The sequence below is a fragment of the Octopus bimaculoides genome, chromosome 1, assembly GCF_001194135.2.
Source record: "Octopus bimaculoides isolate UCB-OBI-ISO-001 chromosome 1, ASM119413v2, whole genome shotgun sequence".
Lineage (NCBI taxonomy): Eukaryota > Metazoa > Mollusca > Cephalopoda > Octopoda > Octopodidae > Octopus > Octopus bimaculoides.
Genome location: NC_068981.1, coordinates 153799044 through 153815006, shown reverse-complemented (window position 1 = coordinate 153815006; position 15963 = coordinate 153799044). Strand labels below are relative to the sequence as shown.

Genomic DNA, 15963 nt, shown 5'->3' with positions numbered 1-15963 from the left:
AAAGCGAATTATTTGTGGTGTCAGCAAAATCTGTTTGGAAGGCGTGATTAATGGAGAGAGAAACAAAGCTTAGCAACCTGAGAGATAACATTGTAGCATGGACAGGTCTTGACATAGTTTTTCTGAATGCTCTTGCCAAAGATCGAATACTATGGAGGCAACTATCTCATGCTGTGCGCATTCTACAGCAGGTGGAGGTAGCAAGATATGATGATGCATGCGTGGTGAGAAGTTCACTTTGCAACCACATGGCCCAGGATTCAGTCCCAGTGTGTGCATAGCAGGCAAGTGTTTTCTGTTGTAGCTGTAAACCAACAAGTGCCATGTCAGTAAAATTAGTAAACAAAAGCTGTATGTAAGGTATCATACATATAGTGTGTGTGTGCATGTGTGTATATATGTGTGTATTTATGTCTACCTCTATGGCTGTCTTTCTGTTTGACAGAGTTTGAAAGAAGAAAAACATATGATATGGTAAATATAAATTGCAGAACTAAAGATTAGACTTAAAATGTACTGAGTTGATGTGAATGATTAAAATCCTTAGAGACAGTGCCTGAACATGGTCTAATGTCTGAAACAAATAATAGAATAAGTTTCCATGAAAATATTTAAATCAACATAAACAACCTCAATCAAGTTAACAAAGAAAATAAGTGCAAAACAAAAATAAGGCTTGTTATGAGTCTTTGTATGACTAGTTGAGCAGTGATGGTGTATTTGCATTCCTTGCAGACTATATATCCTGTAGCTCTGTGCTTATAGAGCCAGTGAAATAAAAAATACAAAAAAAAAACAAAAAAAACTCTTACTTGGAAAACAGATAAGGGTTGGGGACAGGAAGGGTATTTGGCTGTAAAATACTGAATACTGTCTTCATAAGTCTTTGTCCAACCCATGCCAGCATGGAAAGGTGGATATAAAATGGAAAAAAATGAAGGAACTGTATTTAAATCAAAATTTCAGGAAACTGCTCTCAGGACTTTGTATTTTTTTTTGCTTCTGTTTCTGATTAGAAATATTTTTGTAAATGGAAATTATGAACATGCATGAACTGGTAAACTCTGTCTCAAGAGTTGAAACATGGGTTGGATAGAACTAAGCTTCTGATAATTTGGTTTCAGTTTCTGATTTTTGGTGTTGTTTGATATTACTTATGTCAGATTTAAGTCACAATATGAAACACTTAAATATCATAATCCTCCTGTAAATATCAATGAATTTTTATGCCTATGTAAGAGAATATTCTATTTAGCTGGTAATCAATAATAGTTTCAAGCTGGCACAAAGAAAATATCTAGTCATACAAATGTCTGTTTTATTTCTCTTATATAAAAATTCAATAGTTGAGTGGTTAATATATTTGACTGTTGACCCAGATTTATTGAATTGAAGCTCTTCTTCTGGTAACATATACTTACAACACCCTATTTTTTTTGTTCCCTAATCATTCAGATTGAAAATGTAGCTATTGTAGTTTGTTTTGTTTTCAATGCATACATGTACATCAAATTTAAATTTAGCAAACATATTGGAACACTGCCTGCTGAAGACACGAATACATTCAACAACACCCATTACTGCCAAGCCTATCAGATAATTCTTTACTGAGCCAAACCCATTAGTGCCAAGCCTTTTGGATATTCCAAAACACAGCCAAATCCATTAGTACTAAGCCTCTTTGATACTACTAAACTTACCCAAACTCATTAGTGCCACGCATTTGAAGAAACTACTAAATAAAATAATGAGAACTCTTCTTTGAATAAAATATTATTAAAAAGTCAGTCTTTCATGCCAATTTACTTGCTAGAAACCATTTATTATGCAAATACTAACACATTCTCTCACACTTGCTGGTCAGTTCAGTTTGTGTTGTTATTGGTTAGTTTTAGGTCAGCACTAATCAAGCTTCCTGTGATAGAAAGTGTTTTAGCCATAACTATCTAATCTTATTTTTCAGTTAGTTAATGTAAACCACACCTTGGCATTAAAATGGTAAGGTGTGGTCCGAAAAAAATTTTGTTGCTATTTCTTGCTGGTCAAGCAACCATATAGAAATACCCTCTTTGGCTAAATCGGTTCCATTTGGTATTTTCTTATTATTCTGATAGTTTTCTCTTTATGCCTAATAACATTTTAGTGTTATTCGTAGAATTCTTTTTATTGGAATTGATGAATACATAGAATAAGAGTTGAGATTTAATAATTTTGTGATTCTGGCTAAAACAACAATTTCTGTGTGAAATTATCAGCTTGTAGCTGATAGATTCATCAACCTTCTATAGGCAACATTTCTTCTACTTAAATGCTAATTTAAGGTCAATAAGCTTACTATCTCATTATTCTAGGCTAGTAAAATGCTTCATAGTACATAGTGACATCAGTAAATAGAAATGTTTGTATGTGTGCATGAATATTTTGATAGTTTTATTCTAAAATCATGTTCCAACTGTCAAGGAAACCTTTTAAGATTTTATGTGGTTATGGTTGTTTTACTCATTGTTAATGATTTATCTTTTTATTAAAATCTTACTTTACTTACGTCCACCCATCCACCCATCCATCCATCCCCACCTCCAATCATGTTCATAAGGTCTTAATTTAAAATAGTGAAAGCCTAAATACATGTCAGAGAACGAAAAGTAGATATTAAGTTTGTAGTTTTATGTTGGCTTTCTTTAACCCTTTAGCATTTAAACAGGCCATATCCGGCCCAAACATTCTACCTGTCTTATGTTGAAAATGGCCAGATCCAGTCTCTTAGACCTAGCCTACAATGTCATTCTAAAAATAAACAATCACATCTTTAAAATCTTGGAGCTACACAGTACTACATAATTAATTTTTAAAAACGTGGATAAATAAGGATTACATTTGATAAATTAACCTGAATGCTAAAGGGTTAAGTTTTAAAAACTCATTCTCATTAAGGGCAATGGATACCATCTTGGACTGCTAGTTATATGAAGATAGTTTTATACAAGAAGTGTTGCTTAGTCTTAGTTCAGCTCTGGTAGAGCAGATCTTGTCCAAGCTGTTCAAGCCATGATGATTTTTGGATGTTTTACTCAGATAAAAGAGATAGGATGGGAAGGTTCTTGATTACAGGTTTAATCTAAGGCTCAAATGGTCACTGTTGAAATACCCTTTATCATAGATTTGCTCTATCATGGCTGTTTTGGAGTTAAACAACAACTACAGTTAGAAAGAACAGTATATCTTTTCCCTGAAAATAGCTAGGTCAAAGATTATGCATAATTTCCAAAAATGATTGGCTTGATAACATTACTGAGGTCATTGTCTGATTGGAATAATCTGTAAAAAGCATGTTGACAGTGCAACAAACCATCCCTGCTGACCTTGTATTTGTCTTGTGATTTATATCTTAGTTTTAGTTTTCTATTATAATTCCATATATATCTAGGATGTCATATAAGAATTATTAATTAATTTCAGTATTTGACTTGTATTTTTTCTTTTTTTTTCCCCCTTCTGTTTAGTCAGGGAAAATAAGTGTATGGGTATTTTGAAAATACCTCGTGCCCTGCTTAGTTATGGGCTTCCCTTTGGCAAGGCCTAACATCTGTTCAGCCGCCCTTCCAAGGATACAGTGAAGTCATAGAACTGCAGCATAGTGGGTTATGAAGAGGTAGTGGAAGAACTCAGCTGAGTCAATTATACTTCTTAGATTGATGCTGTGTGGAGAATTCATAGATCAACGGTCAGGATCACTAAGCTCTATCAACAGAGTAACTACAATGTATCCGTAAAAGTGGCATCTATAGTTTTATAATCAGCTAATGAAAAATTCATTATGACTCAAACTCTCAATTCAACTTCATAATAATGGAATTGGAGGGTGACAGAGAGTTATGGGAATCTGCAAAAACAGTGAAAAAAAGTTTGGGGAAGATGGGCAGTGTCTGTGACCCATTATTTTATTTTCTGGGCCTCTGAAATTGGTAGTAGAAAAACAAAGTTATCCTTAAATCAGGCCTTGACCGCCAATATTTATAACAATGAACTCTATTAAAAGCACTGAAGTAATGGGTGGTGGAATGAAACCAGATGATGGATTAAGTCTACAACCCTAGTGCTCAGAATGCAAAGAGCTGGAGTTAATCCCACAAGACCTCTCATCCGATATTATGTATTAGTCAGAGTGGTGTCCCCAAGATTGTTTTCACTGTTTCAGCTGTGCACACTCTAGCCTTCTTCAAGTATCTTGTGATTCACCTTAGTGCCTTGCCTGGGATTGAACTCAGAAGTACCTCGGATAGGTACTTTGCTTTATAGAATTTGAAAGGATAAAAGGCTAAGTTGACCATGGCAGGATTTGAATTAAGTACAGAGAGCTGGAATACATGCAAGGGGGCATGTCTTATGCTGTAAATAACTCTGCTAATTTCTGCCCTAGAAAGTAGTTTTGTGGACTAAGCTGTCATAGACTACAGATGAGCATTCCACAATATTTTGCTGAACAACCTGCACAGGTGATTCATTTCTAGTGATCTGATGTTTGTAGTGTATATTAGCTCACAACCTCCATTAAATTGACATTACCTGTAAAGGTGCATGATGTGCCACATGTCAGATGTTGAACTGATTGCAGAGCAACATGAAGGCCTGGGAATGGAAGCCACGATCTCATGATCATGAGTGAAACACCCTAAAACACAAGGCCATGCACTCTCATTACAAAGCAATTTATCACCTACTTCACTTGTTGTTTTTGGCACTCCGTTGCTTATGACGTCGAAAGTTCCAGTTGATCCGATCAACGGAACAGCCTGCTCGTGAAATTAACGTGCAAGTGGCTGAGCACTCCACAGACACATGTACCCTTAACGTAGTTCTCGGGGATATTCAGCGTGACACAGTGTGCCAAGGCTGACCCTTTGAAATACAGGTACAACAGAAACAGGAAGAAAGAGTGAGAGAAAGTTGTGGTGAAAGAGTATAGCAGGATTCACCACCATCCCCTGCCGGAGCCTCGTGGAGCTTTTAGGTGTTTTCGCTCAATAAACACTCTTAACGCCTGGTCTGAGAATCGAAACCGCGATCCTATGGCCGCGAGTCTGCTGCCCTAACCACTGGGCTATTGCGCCTCCACACCTACTTCACTATATTGAATTTAAAAAGCAAAGGTAACCCCAGCATGATTAAAACTTAAATCTGTTTTTGAAGAATGCTTCACTGCCTTTTGACAGTTAGTAAACTGTAGGTCAATCTTGAGCTGTGACCAGCCATAGTTATTTCAGCATTTCATGAGTATGTAGGAATAAAATTATGTAATTCATTAAAAAAAATTCAAGACTGGGGGACATGAGTTGAGTGAAGTTTGGCTGCTATTTCTAACAGCTCGAAGGACCATGTAGAGGTAAGTTAGTAGGATGTGATTTGAGGGAAATTTGGTTGCTATTTCTACAAAGTTGAACGACTGCTTTGTGTCTTGCGTTGGCTCAGTGTCTGTTTTGGGATATTGTGACATTATTTACTTTGAAGCGAAAGTACAGACGTACTACAATTTAAATGTATCTACTCCATAATTTCTTCGTTTTTTTTTAAAATCTTAAATTGTATGCTTTGTTTTTTAAAAATATTTTTTGAACAGTCTTTTGTTTTTGTTTCCCTCCTATTTAATATAAATAATTTACCTGAGTGTCTTTCCTCCGAGCATAATTGTCAATGGGAGGATTATTAAGTACAATAGGATTTTGTGAAGTGTGAATGACAAAGAACCTGTTCGTTATTATTTTTTTTATTTATTACTGGAATTCAGTCATTACATTTAATTTCTTAGTTGAATTTTCCCGCTTTTCTTACAACTCTTGGTCCACAGCTTTATTGATTGACTTTTTTCGCCTGTCTTTTGCAGCAGTCGTAACTTTTCAAAGCCTAACTGGTTAGTTCTTTCAAAGTCAGGATATCCCTCACTGATGTCATATAAACATATAGACTTCAGGTTTGCTAATAAATCTTGACACCTCTTCTAGTCGTATCTGTGTCAATGAGTGAGTAAGAGAGATAAAATAATCCACCCCGCCTACTATTTTACTTTCAACTAAATGTAGGTCGTACAAATCACCGACCAATCCCTGCTTATTTTTTTATCTGGAAATATTTTACATATAAATTTGAAGGGGAAACACCGTTTTCTTCTTGATCTATTTTTTGTTTGTCTTCTTTTTATACGTATGTCTTTTGTTATTTCAAATTACCTAACGGCTTAACACAGACGTTGGTTGGTTTTGTTGGCAGGTGTTAAGATGGGGGTGTCTCATTGAAGTGTTACACTTTTATATGTAAATGTGCAAGGTAAATAAAGGAAACTCGCTGTCTTGACTAACCAAACACCAGTCACCCACCACAAGTCCCAGGTTGCTGCTGCTGTTGTTTCGTTAAATAGAGATAAATTTACTTATACAACCTATGTAAATCAGAACTTTTGTAATTCACCGGAGAGTGCTGGACTTTATCAAGACACTACGCCTTACCAATATTAAAGCTATTGGTTCAAATTTAGTATCGAGAGTACCTTTATTTTACACTAGGCCCACAGAACTTTTGATATCCAACATGAAGACTGTATTTATGGATTTTTTCATTTGTGGTTCGAAACGCAAAACGCCTCGAGTTATATCTAATGCACCCCAGGTAAATATCATTTTAAAATTTCTTATATAATGTTAGTTTTTTTTTTTTTTTTGCATCATCTTGGTCCCGAATTTAATTTTTCGCAGTTAACGTTTTTAGTCATTAGTGATCGTCTCCTCCCCCTCCCACTTTAGTTTACCTCCGTAAATGACGAATGTAATGCATTCAAGTAGAAACGACGTCTGTAATAATCTGCGAAAAGGGACTGGGACGCTCCCCCCCCCCTCTCTCTCAGACAGACACAGAAACGCGTGTCCGCGAACATTGTTTGTCTGACATACAGCCCATCCATCAGTCTGTTTAGAACTAGATATTAATTTGTATCTGGCTTATTTTGTGTGTGTAATGTATGTATATAAGCTCACTCGCCGGTTTTTAATCTTTGTAATTCCTCAAGTTAATTGAGTGGGATAGAAGCATTTTATTATCTCTCTCTCTCTCTCTACAATGACAACGACAACGACAAGCCCTCTTTAGTTTCAAGGAGTGTAACACGGACTTCTGAAAGAATAAAATACTTCAAATCCTCTTAGCATATTTCTTTCAAAATGATGTACTTTCGTTCTATCTCAAATGGGATAGTTTATAACATTTACTACTGGCAATCAGAAAATGTTTCCTGAATAGTGTGCCTCTTAAATATTTAGACATGACGTTTCGACTCTTACTGTATTTTTGCTGAATCACTTTGACCTGCAAAATATTTTAATCTGTAAATTCGTCTATCTCTTTTTATTCATTTAGCAATGCACATTGATATTTTTTAAAAGAAATATTTTATTATTTTGGCCAAATATTTCGCAGAGCGCTCAAGACCTAAATTGTTTGGGATGTTTTCTGTTCGGTTTCACTTTTTGAAATCGTAAAATTAAATGAACATTTTCAAATTTACTAAACTGATGTAATTTTTTCACGCGCGCACATAGGTGCTGCGTACGAAACCTTTGGCTCTTGAACCACTTTCGTAACCTTCTCTCGATAGAGTATGATCATGTATTGGGTTCGATTTATCCTGTTTGTTCTAACACACTCACATGCACATCTATAGCCCCCCCCCCTTATTCATTTGTTTTTCTCAAACTGAAATTTATAGCCAAGGTTTCAATACCCTAACCTCTAAAATACCTCATGTTCATTAAAGCTGCGGTTCTGCTCAACTGAGTTGATAATATTTCAAGAATTATTTAAGTTGTATTTTGTTTCAGCTTAGTATGTTATCAGTACTCTTGTTTTGTGTTCCGCATCAGCCCTGATCAGGTAGACCTATGATAAAGCACGTTCCAGCCGTCAACATCCCGTCTTTTGTATATCTAGAACTACATTTGTTCAGTGTGACTCTCTTTTTATTTTAAGACGGTTGAGTGTACTTTGTGGAAGATTTGACTTCTATTTCTAGCAGACTCAACGACCTCTTACTGCCCTAATCTCTATTAGAGAGAGATTAGGGGCACAGGAGAGGGCTGGTATAATTCATAAGTCTTATTTACCGTTTGCATATCATTAATACTGTTGTTTCTCTCTTTTAGCCAAACGTGAACGTGTGAGTGTTTTAAATACATTTAAAATAGTTCTGTTGTTGGAAGGGGCAAAGTTAGTGAGATTTGAACCTATGAAAATACTGTGAACCTATTTAATTTTGTGATTCTACCAATTTGTGTGTGTACGTGTGCAAATCAATATATATTGAGACAACCATTGGTAATGTGAAAAAGGGTTAGTTGAATATATTTTATGCTGGAGTTTCCAGTAGTGTATCTAATTCCAATTAAATTAGAAATAATTATTATAAATAATAAAAATGTTTTCTTTTTTTTTCCTGAAGTTTCACAAATGGTAAATGGATAAAACTTAAGGTCATCTAATTCTGAAATTTACACATGGAGAAAGCATAATTGGTTTTTGAAGTTGGATGTTTTCTTAGAATATATTTCATTTATGACCTCTCAAAAGTATAGGATTTATTGATATTCAATATAATGTCACCAGGCTGTGGTAATGATCACTGGAGTGAATGCCATTCCAACTTGTATTTAAATTTAATATTCTGTCGATACTTTAAAGTCGTTTTGCTGATAGAATTTTTCATGCTTTAGTTTGGTTTTATTGATCTATTGATCACTTATCTCATTTGACTTTCTTGTTATTTTGTAATGTTCATACTATTTTGATAAACAAATTATTGTATTAGCCTCTGAAATATTGGATGTTATAGAAGTGTCCTAACCTCTTCTTTGCTCTTCTTATTTTCCACTTCCCATCAAGTGATAAAGTCTGCTATAATGTTTGGTGATATTTTAGGATTCAAACTATATTGTTTGTTACAAATATTACATGCATATATGGTAGACCCACCGATCTATTCAAGAAGTGTTTTTAAACTATATGGGTCTGAAAATTTGCAGATGTAGGATCGAAAGAAACTAGATACTCATTGTGGAGCGTTATTAAGCATCAACAATGGTTAATTACCATCAGCATCTGCTTCTGGATGGTACTTTAAATTAGGAGTCTGAGCTGCTAACATAGCTCAGACTGCTAATGGGGTATGTTGTAATAAATACACTTGAAGTAAAACTGAAGTGAAAGATTCTACAGTTGCATGTTCTTTCAAATGTCAAATGTATTATTGATTGCAGATTGCTTGAAGCTTAAAATATGCACAATGTCTCTTTGAAATAGTTATGAAATCTATACAAATATCTTAACTTTAATATCAATTGATCTGTTAAGGAATTATTGAACTTATAAAAGTAAAAATAATTGAGCATGTCTATTCATTCATTTGTAACACTGAAACAGTTTTGGTTAATATTATTCTGATCATTAATGTTATGAATTATTAATGCATTAACTTAGTATTGGTTCAATCATATTTATGTTATTGATGTTGCTTGTGTTTTGACACTGGTTTTTTTACAGGTCATTTACATCTAACAAAAAAAAAAAGAGAAAATAATAAAAATGTATTCTCAATTGTCATTTGTTCTTTTTGGTTTTAGTTTCGGTTAACACTGCAGACTATACAATGTCAAGTTAACTGAAGTGATGGCATGAACACTTCAAAGACAAATTTTGCACATATCTGTGCTGAAGTAACCCTTCCCACCTCTCCATAATAGCTTTCAATAGAATGAAATGCAAAAACAACCAAGAAACATTGCATGAATAAATCTGAATATAGTCATCTATATATTAACTTCATGGAGGCACATTTGGCTTAGTGGTTAGTGTGTTAGATGCACGATCATAAGATTATGGTTTCGGTTCCTGGTCTGGGTGATGGGATATGTTCTTAAGCAAACCACTCCATTTCACTTGCCAAAACAGATGACTGGAGCTTGATGCATGCAGCCCTCTGGCTGGCCAGCTCCTGACAAACCATCCAACCCATGCCAGCATGGAAAACAGATGTTAAATAATAATGATGAGGCTATGTGTTCTTAAAACCAGTGCTTATCTATTGTATTTAGTAGCTTTATAAATAGATGTGATTATTTTAAGATGCTTGTCTTTGTAGGATTGGTGTCATTGTTTAGTGAACTTAAGCTCAAAGACTTGTGTATTGTCCCTGCCCACACATAAAGAAATATCTGTTCTGGATTTCGTTTTTTCTATGTTGATATTTGAATAAATTTGATTATTTCCAAATAAAAGTATGCATATCATGGGTATATTCTGCGTGTTTTGATTCACAAATAATGTGGACTTATTTTCATGGCTTGGCTACTGCCTATCCTGCTATGACCCATTTTGGGGCACGTATGATTGGCAAGAGGATGTTATGCTCAGACCAGGGTCTTGGCCTGAATGCTTCCCTTAAAATGGATTTACTAGAAGTACTCAAGATGGCAGTGTTTAACTAAGTGATGGATTAAGACTACCTCCCAAAATAAAGAACTGCCTCTGATTTCTTCACAGTTTCCACCTACCAGATTTCACAAGTTATTGGTCAGCCAAAGGTTTTGGCAGAAGACATTTGCCCAAGATTCTACTTCTATGCAGTGAGTTTGAACCCCAAACCATGGAGTTGCAAAGCACACTTCTTAGCCACACCATAAGATATCTATAATTGAGTATTTGTGAAGATTCATTGGTGTTTGAGGGTATTATTTAACTCTATCTTAATGTTTCATTTTGCTTATGTTTTTGTTCTTGTTTCGGCTTTGGTCAACTATGATGATGCTGACTGCTGATCAAAAGTGTTCTAGTTGTGAACATCCCTTCCATTCTTATATATAATGTATCCTCATCTTCCAATAGGTGGTTGGGTGTGATTTTTAGGGATATTTGGTTGCTATTTCTAGCATGTCAAGTGATCATGTAAGAGATGGCACATGCTTATGTAGTGTAATTTCAGTGGCTATTATGAAATGTGATGCAGACCTAACTTACAGCCAGCCTAATCCCACTTGCTAATATTCCGTTTATATCCTTAGTGAGCGAGAGGGAGAGAGAGAGTGCTTCAAATACAAACTAAGAAAATAGTAAATTAGCCTTTTAACATTCAGATTATTCTGTCAAATGTAATGCTTATTTATTTATTCACATTGCTTTGAATTAATCATGCACTATCTTGCAGCTTTAAGGGTTCAACAATGTGATTGTATATTTCTAAAATGACATTGTTGGGTAGGGGTGATAGGCTGGATCTGGCCAGTTCATATCTAGAACAGGTAGAATATTTGGGTCTGATACGGCTGGTTTAAATGCTAAATATCTTTGCATTGATATTCATTTTTTTTTTTTAACTGACTGATCAAATATACTTTGAAAACGTTTTTGTAGTTATGGTGTCTTATTGAAAGTTAAAAAAAAAAAAAAAAGTTTCATGGTAGGTTTTATTTCACTTTTATGCATTGTAGTTATTCAACTCGAGTATAATAATAGTCCTTGGAGAACACATGTAGATACATGTGCTTTTACATTTGGCCAGGCTGACTCCACCTTCGGCTTTGCTGTATTTTGTTACTATTTCTGTTCTTTTTTCTCACAGTATTTAAGTGGCTGTCAACCATAGTAATTGTCTGGTTTTATTTCTTAACTTTTGTGAACAATATTTTCATTTTGCTCTTTGTTACTTAAAATATTTTTATAGTATTTAGTATATATACATATAATATTATATATATATATATATATATATATATCTTTATATTTAATAGCATTTTTATATATATCTTTTATATATAATAACATTTATATATATATATATATATATATATATATATATATCTATCGTCGTCGTCGTCGTTTAACCTCCGCTTTCCATGCTAGCATGGGTTGGACGATTTGACTGAGGACTGGTGAAACCGGATGGCAACACCAGGCTCCAATCTAAATTTGGCAGAGTTTCTACAGCTGGATGCCCTTCCTAATGCCAACCACTATATATAAATATATAAAAAGATAAAGAGAGCAATGGTAAGGTTGGAAATATATTTTATGGATAGTCTTACAGCTGTTTCTGGGAAGATCCAGTACTTCCCTTCATCGGAGACAGAAATAGTAAAGGAATCGATTATTATATCCATAGGCGGAGAGTTTTAGTATGAAGTGATAGTGAGTGTGATGCGCTGAAAAAAGAAAGAAAGAGAGAACAGTACTTGGAGTGTAGTTTCATTCCAGCATTCCATTACTGTCTTTATCTTTTTATATATTTATATATGCACACACTAATACACGACTTATAATCCCCAATCCTGTTCATGCAACAACTGGGTCAAAACTAGTCGGTATACAGCACTTACTCAGTATTACCTGTATCCTCTAGGGTTTGGTTAAATCCAATACCCTCCTCAACTTTGTTATATATATATGTATATATATATATATAATAGTATTTTTTATATATATATAATAGTATTTCTATATTTCTTTATATACAATAGTATTTTATATATATAATTCATATATATTACAGTTTTATGTATAAGATTAAAAAATATTTGTTTATTTATGACAGAAATAAATATATAAAAGTCAAGAGAAACAATAACTTGTATAAAATTTATAAGACTATGGAGTGAATTCATTAAAGAATTGATTTAAAAACACGTTTTGTTATAAATGTATGTTTTTTTTAATAAATATTTTTAGTTTTAAGCATAATTTTAATTCTGAATTTTCTTTTAAGTATCATTGAGTTTAATATCAAATTAAATGCATTTTATATCAGAAAATGTTAGAATTACTGTGTAAGCAACTTTTGATTGAAGCCTCATAATAGTAATTATATGTGTGGGTGTGTGTGAGAGAGACAATATAGTGGGTGTGGTAGAACTTCCCAACTGAACTCTTAAATAGCATTTTTTGTCAAATAAGCGATAAGTGGGCGAGCATTATGTTGAAGTATGTCGGGTCGTTAGAGCTGGATTACTGTGTTGAGCCAGTGCATTTGCTGAATGTAAAGCTCTGCACTGACTGTGGTTGTTTTGAAGCATTTTGCAATGGTTTAGGTCTTCCCAGATCATTGTCTTGCATGGATGTAATTCTGGCCGGGCTTGCAGTGTCACTTTCTTGTCAGGACTTGGCTAACCTTTCCTCTGCTTTGTATTGATTTAAAGACACCATTTTTCCATTGCTGGTGATGATGCGGTAAAGAAATCTGTTTGTGTTTACAAGTAACCTGGTGTGAAGCAAGTATAGTATACTAGCAGTGCTAGAGGAGTGCTAGAGTTTCTCTTACATTCAGTGTGTGTGACACCCATGGACCTTTCTCATTAAATGAAGATGACAGGTAATGGCATCATAAAAGCATTCCATCTCTTAGGCCAGTTTCCTGGCAGATTGGCACAGGTCCTCATGGAAGAACTTGTTCAACTAAGTCTCATTGAATTGAACAGATTCTCTGGAAAGCAGAGGGCTTGTGAAATTGAAGCATGGAAAAATTTTTACATGTTAATTCAAATAACATTGGACTTAAAAACAAATTTATCTGGCAACCCAATATATCATTATCATTTTGTATACTTTTCATTCCTGCATTGGCTTCGTTGAATAAGACAAATTCTTTCCCTGTATAACAAAAGTTTTTTTGTCATAAGAAAGTTCACAAGATATTCATGTACGCACACATCACTGTCATCATTATTAATGTCCTCTTTCTATTACTGGTAATGTTTATATTATAATGAAGGTGGGGGTGAGGGGGTCAAATTCTGACAGATTCTTAGTGGTATCATCATGACATAGGGTATGTGCAGGACATTTTAAAGCTGATGGACCCTATCTTATTCTAGGTCTGAACAAAGCTGATGTCTTTTAGATAAAAAGTGTGCGTGAGGGAGAAGAGACAACCCAGTACTTACTAGTGCTTTATTTATGCCCCCCACTTACATCCCAAACGATTAAATAGTAATTGACGTTGGTGAAATTTCAACGTGATGTGTGCATCATCATCATCATCGTTTATCGTCTGCTTTCCATGCTAGCATGGGTTGGACGATTTGACTGAGGACTGGTGAACCAGATGGCTACACCAGGCTCCAATCTAATTTGGCAGAGTTTCTACAGCTGGATGCCCTTCCTAACGCCAACCACTCCGAAAGTGTTGTGGGTACTTTTACGGCCACTGGTACGAAGGCCAGTCAGGCGGTACTGGCAACGGTCACGCTCAAAATGGTGTATTTTACGTGCTGCTTGCACAAGAGCCAGTCCAGCGGCACTGGCAACGACTTTGCTAGAATGTCTTTACATGTGCCATACACTCACACTCACAGGAATACTTTCCCTGATAAGTTGGTCTTGAATGTTTAAGTAATGTTTATATGTGTATGTTTCCATTGTTAAAACTTAGCATCTTGATTTATTATAATCTAGAAAATCTTGTTATAGTTATAGATTATGGTGAGAAACTGTTGCTGATAGGATTAATTGGTCTTAATGCTTTCATCGTCTTTGTAAATGTCTTTTGCAGTATCACATCTCTTTTATGAATATTGTGAACAGGGTCCTTTATTGCAAAGGAATGTGATATACAGTCACTGCATAATATTTTGGAATTTATTTCTCTTCATGGCGTACCACCATATTCCATTTCGTATCTTTTTATCTTTTACTTGTTTCAGTCATTGGACTGCAACCTTTCTGGGGCACCACCTTGAAGGGTTTAGTCAAACAAATCCACCCTAGTACTTTTTTTTTAACGTCTGGTGCTTATTCTGTCAGTTGCTCTTGTTACAGGGAGACAAACAAACCAACACCAGTTGTCAAGCACTGAAGGTCACACACACACACACACACACACACACACGCACACGCACACGCACACACAACTTCATCACAGTTTCTGTATATCAAATTCACTCACAAGGCATTGGTCAGCCTAGGGTTATAGTAGAAGACACTTGCCCAAGGTGCTGCACAGAGGGACTGAACTTGTAACCACGTGGTTGCAAAGTGAACTTGTTAACCACACAGCCATGAACTATTAAATTGACTTGCCGATTCAAATCATTTGTTTTCAATTCTAATAATTATCTTTATTTTCATTTTGGTTTGACTGGATTATGTTATTTTTACTTCTTCAGCAACTTGAATGGAGTTGGTACAGCATCATATTTGTTTTACTGACATGTTGTACCAACAAGCTGCTTTTTCTCTATAAAATTGCTGGAAAATTTATATGAAGTCTGTTTAGAAGGTAAAAATCATGTAGTATTGAGGAATTATTTGATTTATTAGGATGGAAATTATATTGTAAATAAAGAATGGTAAATATTTTTAAATTGCTGGTTTCTGTGAATCTATGAATAACTTGAAACTGTGAGAGCTCTTTGCCAATTAATGACTGCTTTTCATTTGTATCTAATTCCTTAAACTGACATTTTTAATAAATTCAGTCAGCTTCAACATTGATTTGTAATCTTTCAAGAATTTCACTTAACAAATATAAAAATTAGAGCAAAGCTTGGAATTTGTGTATGAAGAGTTGTGTGTATAAAGAGTTTTTTTTTAGAAACAAATTTCTGGAAAATTTCTCTGATAGTTTTTAGTCTAAGCATTGTAGATGGATTCCTTTGAACATCATCATCATCATCATCATCGTTTAACGTCCGCTTTCCATGCTAGCATGGGTTGGACGATTTGACTGAGGACTGGTGAAACCGGATGGCAACACCAGGCTCCAGTCTGATTTGGCAGAGTTTCTACAGCTGGATGCCCTTCCTAACGCCATGAACATGTATTATAAAATTTATTTATATATTGTTATACTTTTGCTGGCTTCAGTTGTTGAAGTATGGCCAAGAATATTTGTTTATGAATTAATTTATATATGGTTATTTTTGTGTTTTTGTATGTGTG

The 15963-nt window shown here is 34.7% G+C and overlaps 1 protein-coding gene across 7 annotated transcripts in view; it reads left to right on the top strand.

Moving 5' to 3' along the window:
• The window catches only part of LOC106870506 (ras-specific guanine nucleotide-releasing factor RalGPS1), a 208003-nt gene that overhangs the window by 95127 nt on the left and 96913 nt on the right, over window positions 1–15963 (top strand). The window contains exon 1 of one of the 7 annotated variants that reach the window (XM_052971603.1): window positions 6165–6660. The exons of 3 other annotated variants lie outside the window; for them this stretch is intronic. In XM_052971603.1, the coding sequence (XP_052827563.1) occupies window positions 6583–6660 (78 nt within the window). In that variant the 5' untranslated portion in view covers window positions 6165–6582. Of the gene's footprint in view, window positions 1–6164; window positions 6661–15963 lie in introns of those variants that run through there. 3 more of the 7 variants (XM_052971609.1, XM_052971611.1, XM_052971618.1) reach the window with 3 other exon arrangements.